The sequence below is a fragment of the Eptesicus fuscus genome, chromosome 17, assembly GCF_027574615.1.
Source record: "Eptesicus fuscus isolate TK198812 chromosome 17, DD_ASM_mEF_20220401, whole genome shotgun sequence".
In the NCBI taxonomy this organism is placed as follows: Eukaryota; Metazoa; Chordata; class Mammalia; order Chiroptera; family Vespertilionidae; genus Eptesicus; species Eptesicus fuscus.
Window position 1 is genome coordinate 28039111 of NC_072489.1, and position 13566 is coordinate 28052676.

A 13566-nucleotide genomic window follows, 5' to 3' on the forward strand; every position below is an offset into this window, starting at 1 on the left:
GTGGCAATATTGCAAATACAAGGGAGAGCAAACACATAAATTACAGTCAGCCTGCTGACTTCACTCACAATGGCATTCTTAATTTAGAAGAACAAACACAGCCGAAAATAAACGTCAGACGTTGATTACTGATGCCGAAATAGGAAGAATCCGGGAAACAAATCCATGGAGTCTAACAATAAAAACAACAAAAAGCCAACAACAAAATGGACTGATTCGAGTTCTGCTGCTTGTCACCTGAGCGTCAGGCCTGACGAGGGAGAAACAGACCCTTTACAATGCAGCCCCTACGGCAGAAAGGAAGGGAACTGGATAAGCAACTGAGAAGGGCTTTAGTAATGAACGGTATACCTAGTCCAGTGAGTCCGAGGCCTGCCGAGGCTAAGATATCCAGGCTGGGACAGGCCAGGCCGGCGGGGCACGATGCTGGGGACGGACTGGTTGCTATGGTAACCCCACTGCTTTCAAGTCCGAGGAGACATTTCCTTGCTTCATACATATTTAAGGCATTTCGTTCAACACTTTTCACAATCACAGACTATGAAAACACATAATGGGAAAGAAAAAAGTGACATGCAAGTCGTCTACAATGAATTGGGGAGGTGGGTGAGAAATGAAAACCGTAATAAGAACTCCACTTAGGAAATTCATTAATGCTCCTTTAAAAACCAACTGCACCAACTGCAAATTCTAACCACTTATCACGTTTCCTCCTTTTGGTAGAAACCTACAGTGTTAGTTGCTATTTATTGGGTGTGTCCTGTGTTCCAAGCAGTGTGACGGAAGCCGCACATATACTCCAATTCCCACCAAAACCTTATGATGGCGTGGAAATTATTATTCATACTCAGTGAGGACAGGGACGTACCCAGCGTCACAGCACAGCTGTGCAGGGCAGCCAGAGGACTGGAACTCGGGCCCATCTCTGGAGCCCGTTCCCCTTCACATCCTCTTGTCTCTGTTAAAGCTCCCCTCTGCCCCCACATTTACTCATTTGTACAAAACAAATCAAACTTGTCTCCCTACAGTGTATGTGCTGCTTAATAATAGTCACTTACATTTGACATTTATGGTCTACTAGTTAACTAATAGACCGTGAGGTACCACTACTCCTCACTGATGACATATCTATGGCAAAGCTCATACGAAAACAAACTCCTAAACAATAAATCTTTTTTCTCGATGGACTCATCTAGAAAATTGGAAATGTGAAACCCAGGGGGGAAGCCTCCAACGAACAATAAAGAAAACTGGCGGCCGAGAAAGCAGTTAGAACAGGAGTGAGCAGGGGGCCGGGAGGCATAATTAAATGGCCCTGGGATGCTGCCTCAATGCATGTCCCCCGACTTCCGCTCACGTCCTGGACCCCAGGAATTCTTGTGTCTGTCCATCTTATGTGTACAAGTCCTCAGAAGTCTCATTTCTCTCTCTCTCTCTCTCTCTCTCTCTCAGTCCTGGCATCCACAGGGACTCAATTAGCCAGGCATGCAGGAAGCTTCACAATACATAAAATTCGGGTCCTGCTCTCTCACATTAAACGCAGTATAGCAAGTTCACCAGAATCAATGCTATCTTCCCATTTACAGTTTTCTTTTGAAGAAAGAGAACTGGACACTAAATACCACATCATTTACATATACACACAATTGTATCTAATGTATATTATACATATACCATTATGAGTATATGATAAGACTTATAGTTTAGAAATTTAAAAATAGAAGACATGACTGGTGTTTTACCTGCTATAAAAGATGTACATTAAATGTTACCACTGAGTACATGTCATTATGCAACTTGCTTTCCTTTATTCAACACCATTCCTATCCTTCAATTTCTGGTACTAAGGTTCTTCAGAGTGTATAACTAGAAGCAGAGTGGCTGGGGACAGGGTCTCAGTGCTTTCAGTGTGATCGGATGGTCTCACATTGTTCTTCCAAGTGATTGTGCCTATTTGCACAATATTAACACATTGCAGACGGATCACGAGAATTCTCGCTTCATATTACACAGTGTCTTACAAAGTATCATACTTTAAAAAGATATTAGCTTGTAAGAACATGTAATAAATAACTCCAAAATGCAATGGGTATTTAATTTTAAAGCATGCCTTTAACATTTATGTAAAACGTTTTTTTTACTCGTTCAATTAGAAACTTATCTGGCCACTGGGTAAAGCTAGCAATAAAACTACTGGTCTGCCCTGTGTTAATAGAGAAACATTCCTGTTTCCTGACCTTCTACTAGCATTCAATATCATCGGAGTTATCCCATTAACTTGTAACTGTACATGTAATTATTGAAACTGTGCAACATCTTAAGGGAGAGGTTCCAAGAAGGTGAACTGGGTATAATTCATTCCTAAAAATATTTATTATTAAAGGGAATGGGGCACCTATTCTTTAAATCTCCAGGGCTAGCACAGTGACTCACAAATAGCAAGTAATAGCTAAATATTTTTTTGTGATAGTATTGAGATGTGCAATCTACCTAATAAAGGAGAAACGTGCTAATTGACTGTACCTTTGTGACACCCACCAGCCAATCAGGAGTGAGTATGCAAAATAACCCAACGAAGATGATGGGTTAATTTGCATACAAAGGCGCGGAGCAGCTGGGACGTTCCGCACCACCCCAGCCGCTCCGGGTCTCTGGGCAGCGGGGGAAGGCGGAAAGGCAGCTCTGGGCAGGAGCGAAAAGGCGGTTCCAGCTGGAGCAAAGGCATTGCCAGCAGCCAGGGGAAGGAAGGCCCATTCTTGCACGAATCATGCATCGGGCCTCTAGTTAACATAATGTTTAACTATATCAACTAACTGGAAGCTTAGTAATATTTAAAGTTACCAGCTTGCAAGTTAATTTAAAAAGGTTTTCTCTTTCCTTCTCATATATTTATAGAAAAATAATGGTCACTAAAAATGGACTCCAAAAACCAACACACATATAAAGAAAATGGTGATCAATAATGAATGTTGTTACAAATTTATATTTATATAAAATACCTAAATAAAATATATAATGACATATATAGAATATTTAGTGCTATGAATATGCAAATGCACGCTTATATGCAAATAAAACAGAACGTGATATGACACATGGTTCTCCAGATCCAGACTCTGAACCAACCTTGCTCGGCTGCTTCGGCTTTGGTTTAATACTAACGAAGACATCCAGCTGTTCCATCAACTGAGCAATAAACTGTGGGTCAACTTCAATTTCTTCCTTCATATCAAACATCAACACAAGAGGAAGACAACCCTAGGAGAAGTCACAATAGAAAGTGTAGGAGGTTAAAAAGTTACTCATTTAAACATCTGATAACTTAACATGCCTACAAATAATGCAGTATTTTACAGATCTAATGGGTAAAATGGGAGAAAAAGGTGAAGAGATTAAGAAAAAAACAACAACAAAAACCCTTGTAGACACAGACAACCCTCTGGTGGTTACCAGAGGGACATGGGGGTGGTGGTGGGAGGTAGAAGAGGGTAAAGGGGGGCAAATGGTGATGGACGGAGACTTGATTTGGAGTGGTGAACTCCCAATACAGTATACAGATGATGTATCATACAACTGTACACCTGAAACCTATTATAAAGATAAAATAAAGAGTAAACCAAAGTATTAAAGCTAAATCGGATACCTTCACATAGCTTGGAGGACTGTGTGAAAACAATGTTGAACGGCAGAAACTATTTTCTGGATGACAAAATTGTATGTGTCTTAAGTGTCTGATTTTGGCCCTGAATTTTCATTCATTCGCCACCTGGGAAAATTCCTCTATTCTCTGGATTCAGTGCGTCAGTGATGCCAGAAACTGGACTCTCAACCCTACCAAGGGTACTCGCCTTGTACCCGCGCTCACAGACAGACAGTGCTGGCTCTTCACCGTCTCCTGAGTCAACATTTAAGATCTCCAACTGTGGCCTGGCTGAGTCTGTGCCATCGCAGGTATGTGTCTGCATGCCTGCCCCTTCCTCCAGGCTGGACCAGACCAGCTTTTAAACTGCACGCTGGCGTCTCAGCTCATCAGAAGGCTTCTTCACCATCCCAAGGCCTACTCTTCTTCTGATGCAGCTCAAACCTTTCCCCCTCCCTCAAGTTCACGGCCACTATTGTCCCTTCTTTGAACTACCTCCCTTTTAGCACTGCAGGGTTTGGTACTTGTTCTTCTCTCTGATGCTCTCTTCCTGGCCCCTGGTACCTAGCACAGTAAAAATGTCACACACATTTTCTGATGCACAGGGTACTCAGGGCTAGCCTAATGAATGATGTGTTTTGTACAAAAGTATCAGGAGAAGGTATCATGAAACATACTAGGATTAACATGAAATTACTATGTTTCATTTCTCTTGTGGGTAGAAGTTATTTTTGTAAGGACAGGGCTATAAAGAAAAGGTTATGGTATTTCAAATACAGGTTAAGTCCCTATAATGTATCTCTCCCTCCCTCCCTTCTTTTAATATTGTGCAATAATATGTCTCATTGCATGCCTGTATTTTTGGCAGGTATGGCCAAAGTATAATATAAGTTCATAACTGTGCAGAATGTTTGAAACAGTTTACTGAACTCAAAGTGATACCTAAGGAATTTGAAGAGCAGACAAAAATAAAATATGAATAAGCATAATAATCTTTGTATATGAATATGCTATGTAATTAGTAGTATACCAAAAATAGCCTGATAAACTAAACTGGGCTAAAAATATCATTTGCAACAAAATAAAAGTTCATAAAATTATGTATTCTAATCCTTAATGATTATAATGAATTCTCATCTGTCAGAGAAATAAAGTTAACCAGACAAAATGAGATTTTCTAAAAGTTTCTCACAAATGCAGTCTGCAAGTTAATGAGAGCAAAGGCCATACCTGAAGCTACTGACTCAACTGTCACTAAAGGTCAAGTTCTAACAGAAGAATACAATGGTGTTTTTAATAAAAATATCTGAGTCCACATTATGTCAGTCCATTTAGTAACTATACATCAATCTACACACTGGGTTTTTAAATGAATGTAGGAGGACAGAAATACTGCAAACTATAATTAGAAGCAATACTGAGTTATATAACTGCTATTTTTCTTCAATGCATGACACTCAAATTTATGGCTCAAACAGAATTTTTAAAATTATATCAGAGATTATGAAATGTTCAAATGTTTCATGCTGCCAAAATCTATCTCTTTGAGGGTAATGTTTAAAATGTACTTTTATTCTTCTGTTTAAATGGAAAGCTTTCTTTGTCAGATGAAAACTGCAAACTACTATCTGTGGTATGGAAATAATCACCCTCCACAAAATACAGTTATTTTATTTTGAACCTCTTCTGTGTTTAGTCTAAGTTTTAAAAAAGTCCTGCAACAGAATCGCTCGCTAATGTAATGAAACTCAGCCTGGGAGGCACTATCTACCTTATTCTCTTCCTTTTACCAAGAAGCTTCCTTCCTTGACCTGGCTTCCAAAGTGCTTTCATAAATACCACATAAGGTGTGTCAACAATATACACTGTACCCAAAGAGGTTAAAAAAAAAAAAAAAGTAACATAGATTTCACTAAACCTACCATGAGATATTGCCTTGCAAGACAGACAGACTCAATGGTGCCCTGGAGGTAGACGGTGGATTTCTTTTGTGGATTACTGGGGTCAGGAAAGTGGATCTGAGCACCCGTTCTCTGCATGATATGTTTGATGTTGCTTCCATTTCGACCCATCATAAAGAGATGATGCTGAGCTGCGATATCTAGCTGTGTGCTCACGGGAATAGCAGATGCCAAGCTCCCGGCAAGATGCTCCAACAGCATGGCAGTTCCTTCCTAGGAGAAAAGGGTGGGACAGAAATATTCGTGTAAATAACTGTCCATATACAGGCAGAGTCTAGTGCACTTCTTTCTTTTTTAAATTCTTTTTTTTTTTTTTTTTAAGAGAGAGGGGAAGGGAGATCGATATGAGAGTGAAACCTCCTACACGCCCCCTACCGGGGATCAAGCCCACAACCCGGGCATGTGGCCTGACAAGGAAATGAACTGGCACCTTTCATGCCTGGGACGACACCCAACCGACGGAGCCACACTGGCCAGGGCTCTAGTGCACTTCTAACAGCTATGGAAAAATACAGCACATCACATAGACCAGAATGTAATACAAAGGAAAATTCTAGAAAACAAACCAGTCTAAAATCCTTTAAAAATAAAACTTGAGCCCGGCCGGCATGGCTCAATGGTTGGGTGCCAAACTAAGAACCAGGAGGTCACAGTTGGATTCCCAGTCAGGGCACATGCCCATGTTGTGGGCTCGATTCCCAGAGTGGGGCATGCGGGAGACAGCCAATGAATGATTCTCTCTCATCATCGATGTTTCCCTCTCTCTTTCTCTCTCCCCTTTCCCGTCTGAAATCAATACAAATATATTAAGCAAATAAATAAATAAAACTTGAATAGTTTGTTCACGTATGATGTGCGGAATTCTCTCGGTCACTTACCTTCACAGCGCTAGTGTTATTCTGAGACCCTCGGACTATGACAGTAGCACCATACATTCGGGAGCGCTGTTTAAAGGACACTGAAATGTTGTATGTTTGTGATATGTGCTGGATGGAGGGGGAATTAGGATCGGGAACCGGCTGAAGAATTCCAGCAATCGGCAGCTCAAACATCAGCACCAAAGGAAGCAGCTCCTGCAATGAAATTGTGAGACCCCAAAGCAGATAAATTATCGGATGCATTTAGAAATATGTCTGATTCATTCATCCTTTTCTGAAGATGGAATTTTAGACATCTATTCTTTTATTATAGATGTATACTTGGGTAGGATATATAAAGTTTCTTAAACGGCAGGAGCCTTTTATGAAACCTGAAAGTTTTTTATAACTGCCTGTGGCATGCATTTTCCTCAGGACTGTGATTTCAAAATTATCAGAGAAACTGAGTCAGGTAAAATCCAGAATGTTTCGAAGAAACTTTCTGTAATACATTAAACCAACTTTTTCACTATGTCCCTCAGACTGAGCGCATGACTTCATCATAAATGGATACATGATGATAGTTTTAATCCTCTATAATGAAGACGGTGCTGACAGTGATTTATAGTACGAAAGGAACAGTTACCCGAATTCTAACTCGGGCAGACTCGACTCCTGCCGGTTGTCCTGCTATAGAAACCTGCAAAGATAAGGATATACAGGGTCAGATTTAATTTAATTGCGCCCACGCCTGCTCTTCCAGTTATCGACATCCCTGCTACTCCAAGTGTCCTCCAGGAAACACCCGCTTCGGCGTTATCTGGGAGCTTGCTAAAAATGAAGGAGCTCTGACACCAACCCAGACCTGCTTAATCACAATGTGCATTTTAATGATCTGCTCAGGTAATGGGTGTCAACTGATCTGTATCACCCCCTGCGCTTACCTGACACCTCACAGCCCCCCTGAGGCCTTCCTGCCTCCTTCATAATTCCTCTGTTCCCTGCATTTTCTCCCGTCTCTTTAAACTCCCTGAAGACTAGAGGCGTACCAACACGCAGGGAGGCTGAGGCTGCTGCTCTAGGTTCCCAAGATGCTGAACTACTTACGTGCACGTTGGTAAAAATAAAATAAAATAAATTGTTGCTCTAACACCCACCTCCGGCCCTCTCCTGGGATCCCCTAGACGCTCCCAGGATCCACCCACTAAAGAATTAATCTTGTTATTAGGGTCAGGGTGGGGGACCCAGGACACTGCTCTCAGGATGCACGCTTATGCCATACCAGCTTCAAATATTTTGAAAACTGCCCTTGCTTTTTATCATGGCTTTCGATCCAGTTCCTTATGAATGTGGCTGTCACATTAGTCTCCATTTATTCATCTTTGTGGCCGACACAGCCTCTAGTGTTGTGATTAGCAGAGAAGAGAGAAAACTTCTACATAACACACATAATATTATCTGTTCTTCAAGTACTTAAAATGCTTCCATGTGGATAGGTGAGTTCCATTTGTTTCCAAACACAATAACTAGGAAATATGTGTATGAACTAAAGAGGGATATTGATTTAGAAGTACAATCTGATAGCTACAGAATAGTCACGGGATGTAAAGTACAGCATGGGGAATATAGTCACTAATCCTATCTAATAAAAGGGTAATATGCAAATTAACCATCACTCCATCACAAAGATGGTGGTGCCATAGCCACAAGATGGTGGCGCCCAGTCCTCTCAGCCCCGCCGGAGTCCCCCAGTCCCGGGGGGAGGGGGGCGGCCTCTGAGAGTGAGCAGCATGAGCAGCCTGGTGGAATGCTTGCTTCGTCACCATGGCGACGAAGCAAGCGTTCCACCCGGGCCGTGGAGGGCCTCTGGGAAGCGGAGAGCCTCTGGGCAGTGGGCACAGGGCGGCCAGGCCCCCCAGAGAGCTACTGGTGCACGGATTCATGCCCAGGGCTACTAGTGTTGTAATAACTGTGTATGATGTCAGACGGGTACTAGATTTATCGGGGTGATCACTTTCTAAGTTATATAAATGTCTAATCACAGGCTTGTACTTCTGAAACTAATATAATAGTGAATGTCAACTGTAATTTAAAAAAAAATTTTTTTAAAGAGAAAGGCATAATTATATCTGTAGCCTAGAGGACCATGGGAGGGATGCTGCAGGCAGAATGCCAGCACGGATGGGTGCCTGGGTGGGGCATGCCTTAGGTCCTTTCCTAACTCACATGCTCTCTGAGCCCTTCCTTGGGGACTTTATTGTACATTGCCATCACTCCCTCCCCTCTCTCTTCTACCAACCATTCTGAGACCAAGAGTTTAAGGCCTACCTATAACTCATCCCTTCCAAAAAAACAAAGCCCTTTCCATCTCCTTGCACAGGGTCAAACAATCTACACTGCATGCCATCTCCATGATTGTTTTTTTTGCTCTCATCTCCCAGAAAAGATATGCACATGGAAAACGGAGGCTGTAAAATTCGTTACATAAAAATTCATGAGAAAGACAAAGCACCTGGTTGCTTTTTTCTGCTTGGTTATTCCTGTTGGAATCTGGGAAGTGGATGTGGCATCCTGTTTCTTCCATCACCTTTTTGATGTTGTTGCCACCTTTGCCGATTACATGAGAATGTTCTGTATGCGAAACGTCCATCTTCAAGGTGACCCGATTGCTCTATGTGGAAATAACGCATTATTTCTTGATGCATGAAAAAGGGACAACTCCCTAAAATATTCCTCCTCTCACGGGAATAATTTTAACAAAAAGTGAGCCATAGCAGAGCGTACAGATTTATTAACAAAATCACCTTAATCTGTAAAGGTTTACTTTCTATCTATTTTTCTTGGGCTATAAAAAAGAAATTCTTATTTTAAGACAAATGTGTCAGAAGAAATAGAAAGATATACTCTTTACCAAGAAAATCTTTTGGAAAGCAGCCTTTAAATAAAATTAGCTACAATTACAAATAACTCATTTTTTCTTTAATAGACATTATTCATGAAACATTTAATTCAAAAAACTAAAACCAGATGAAAACACAATTACAACACTGACTATATATACACACATATATATTAATAGGACTGTATTTATGTGCACATATGTATATGTTAGGACTGTAGAACTAAGGCAATAGGAAACTAGAGATTAAAAATAAAAGTGATTTAAACTAAGTAAACAAGTATTTATAAGCATTTTCACGACTTCTATATTACTGTGTCAAACTTGACAAAGCAGACTTATTATTCCCTGGTGGGAACAAGAGTGAGGAAGAGACCACAAAGCTGCAAAATGATCTCTAATAGCAAAATGGCTTAAGTAAACAATACAAAGTATGAGATTAGTTATATTAAAGCAACATGTAAAATTCTAAGACATAATAATTATGGTCTAGTTGGTATTCATGTATTGAATTTTGGGAAATTTAGTGTTATAAAATTATAAAGACGGACATGAATTCTTTTCTCATTTACAAGAATTTCCCTGAAATTCTTCAGTCCTTAGGAAGCAAAATTTAAAAGTCAAAAGACAACTAGATGTTAAAAATTTCAACAATTTTACATCTTCTCAATTCTTAAATTTTAAACATATCCATTCAATACTTTGGTTAGTTCTTTTGGTTTAACCTTTGAAATATAGGAAGATATTCTTCTTTGGTGAAAATTCTGAAATCGTTAATAATTACAAGGTAAAAATTCTTTAAAATAACAACAACAACAAAAGAACAAGAAAAGAAAGAAAGAAAAGAGATCAGAAACCATTTCAATAAAACAACAGGTGGTAAAATAGTGAATGGTTAAGAACCAGAGAGCCTGGATTTAAATCCCATCTCCTTCCTCACTTATCAGCTATTGGACCCTGGTTAAATTCCCTAATAGCTCTTTGCTAAGTTATGGGAATTAAAAAATTAATATCTTTAAAGTGCTTATCAAGGTAAGTGATTTGAAGTGTTTATTAAAATTAAATACACATGAGTGTACATTTTTAAATACTTAAATTTCCCTATTATCTGCATACATATACTTTCAGAGAAAGAATGGACAAGACAAAGTGTCAATTTTATGCCATCATACACAGAGCTATACAGAAGATTATTTTGGTTTTCTACTGGCATCATAAGGGCAAACATTCTAATTCTTACAACCTTCATTACTTGTCCTATGAAAATCATATTTCTGAAGATGGCATATACATACTACATACATATATATATATACATTTGCACACATATATATACATGTGTGTACCTATACACACATGTGAATATATTTCATTACTCAGCCAGCAAGAGACTCTATTCAGATTTTAAACAGAACTTTACATCCACTGTAGAATCACACGTGCTTATTTTAAAACCCACCATTACTTTCTCCTGGTTTTTCTTCTCCAAATGGTTCTTTCATAACAGCATGAAGCAGCCCTTGCAGAGACAAGGTTCTGACATCTGAGTGTCCTTAACATTCACTTACTTTTGTGTCTAAGACAGACATGATCATTTCCTTGGCTTCCTTAACATCTTCTTTCTTTCCAGAAACCTTAATATGGGGATCTATAAGAAATAAAAAGACAAAAAACAAAAGGTTCATGTGAAACCCCCAAACTGTTTTAAAACTGATGTTACATTATAAGAGATTCCATAATAAATTCAATATTTGTCAATCTAAGTGTGTTGTCACTGTAATAAAAACAAGAATGTAAAAAAAAAAAAAAATACCCAAATTGTACATTCATCTATGGTTCATTTCCTTCTTAAAACTGGTTAAACCATTTAACTTTAGACTTAACTGAAAAAGAAGTATACCATATAATTATATTTTAAACAAATGAGTCTACCAATTCCATTTATTAACTGACCCCTTGCTACATTCCAGGCCGTTCTAATGCTTTAAGTGCATTAACTCATTATTTCATCTACATCAGAGCTTTGTGAGGTTGTTTACAGAGGAAACTACTGTTAAATTGGGGGGGGGGGATTTAATTTCCATTCAGGAATATTTAATATTTATTCAGAATATGTAGTGACTAATATATGTTACACCTATTGTTTACTACTGCCATGGAATGTTATATTGGAAAGCATTCATTCATTCGGCATATATTTTCTGAACCTCTGTTCTGTACTAGGGCTTTATTTTAGGGTTGGGGATTTATCAAGCAAGAAAAACAACCTCTGTCCACATGAAGTTTATAGTCTTGTGAAGGAGACAAAAATGAATCAAATGAATAAATTATCTAGTACATTAGAATATAACTGTTATGAGGGGGGAAGACAAGAGGATCAGGAGTACAGCTGTGGGACAGGGCGGGGGGTGGAGGCGGGGAGAAGGGCATCAGCCTCTGAGAAAGTGAGGTCTGAATAAAGGCTGGATAAACTCAGAGCAAAGCCCAGGTCGGGACATGCCTCTGCAGTTCTCCCTTTAATCAGGTTCTTGTCTCCCCAGCAACCTAGGTGCTTTCGTACCTCACAGGTTAGTCTGACAGAGACCAAGACCATTCTGGGATAAGCCGAAGTTCTACACCACTAGTTTAGTGACAAAGCTGAATAACAGATGATTTACCGTCATCATCACAATCATTAATGATGCCAATCTTACTGACTGCCAAGTCCTTCATATACTGTACTTCACCTCAGTTTGGGGCAGCAGCAGAAAATGTTGGCTGAGCATCCTTCACAACCAACAAGCAATTCTGCCCGACTCCTTCTAAACCATCCATTCTCTAGGTCAGTGGTCGGCAAACTCATTAGTCAACAGAGCCAAATATCAACAGTACAACGATTGAAGTTTCTTTTGAGAGCCAAATTTTTTAAACTTAAACTTCTTAACGCCATTTCTTCAAAATAGACTCGCCCAGCCACACTCAAGGGGCCAAAGAGCTGCATGTGGCTCGCAAGCCGCAGTTTGCCGACCACGGCTCTAGGAGAAGAAGTTGGATTGACCAGGTGGGAATTTAAATCAAATTACACACATTGCCCTCATACTGTGAGTCACCCATCCCCATCCCCCAGTCCATTTGAAAAGCAATGGCATTATCAGCGCATCATATTTACAAGGTGCAGCTGAGCTATTGGAGAGCGAGAGAGCAAGAGAGTGAGAAGAATGGGAGGAGAAACTATTTTCTAAGGCTGCCCGCTCTTAGGACCAGGACAGAGCAATAGCTTCCGTGTTCAGGAATGCATCTAGCTTCCTGCGGAGGCATCCCAGCAGCTGTGCTTCAGTTAAAGTCAGTGCCATCAACTCCACTCCCCACCATCTATCTCCCCAGACTGAGTCCCCTGGTGGCTGCTCTTGGCCTTGGGCACTTCTCCTTATCCTTCCTTGAATCCCACCTCTGACACTTGCCCTGTCAAAGGGACACTGTAAATATCGAAGACCTTCAGACTGGTTATAACTCTCTAAACTGTTGAAGTGTTAGGTATTACAAGGCCGGGGCTTAAAAGCCGGACAGGATGAATGTCCAGCCACCACACGCTGGGAGAGCCTCCACAGAAAGGCATCCCTGTGTCCATCCTGAATGCACCCTAACAGGGAGGTTTTCTCTATGAAGACCCTCCAAAAATTCTACCTATAAATGTATGCTTCAAAAACCATCATGAATGTATACAGTCTTAAAAGTGATGTTGATATTAAAGGACAAAGCATTAATATGTAAAAATAAGACAATTATGTACAGTATGATTCCATGTAAAAATATATTTATGCATTAAATACTGGAAATAAATAATCTTAAAGTGAAAAAAAAAAAAAAAAAAAGAACCAGCGGCTTCTCAAAACATGCTTGCTCGTCAGACGTGTAGCCCTTGCTAAAATAGAGGTTCCTGGGTCTCCAGGACCCAGCAATCAGCATTGTGTTGGTTTCCCAAGTGATGTTTACAGCAAGAAAGGACACAGCAGATTAAGCCATATAAAAAATGTAACCGAAGTCTCTTATATATGGGCCAAATATATATATATGGTATGATAACTTGAAAACCCATTTCTTCACAGGCTGAATAATCACATTAAAATTCCTAGGCATCTGTAGAGGGAAAAGAAACTCAGATTCAATTTAAGAATTTGATTTCCCACCATCTCTGCATCAACAGAAAAGCCTCAGTAGAAAATACATTTT

At 39.9% G+C, this 13566-nt stretch overlaps 1 protein-coding gene across 2 annotated transcripts in view; it reads right to left on the reverse strand.

Annotated features, from left to right (window-relative positions):
- BICC1 (BicC family RNA binding protein 1) overlaps nucleotides 1-13566 on the reverse strand; it is a 245796-nt gene that overhangs the window by 23294 nt on the left and 208936 nt on the right. For both annotated transcript variants that reach the window (XM_028151516.2, XM_008145485.3), the window contains exons 4-10: nucleotides 10926-11005; nucleotides 8971-9129; nucleotides 7105-7158; nucleotides 6480-6674; nucleotides 5563-5814; nucleotides 3127-3258; nucleotides 352-538 (exon numbers count right to left, since the gene is read on the reverse strand). In XM_028151516.2, the coding sequence (XP_028007317.1) occupies nucleotides 352-538; nucleotides 3127-3258; nucleotides 5563-5814; nucleotides 6480-6674; nucleotides 7105-7158; nucleotides 8971-9129; nucleotides 10926-11005 (1059 nt within the window). The remainder of the gene's footprint in view (nucleotides 1-351; nucleotides 539-3126; nucleotides 3259-5562; nucleotides 5815-6479; nucleotides 6675-7104; nucleotides 7159-8970; nucleotides 9130-10925; nucleotides 11006-13566) is intronic.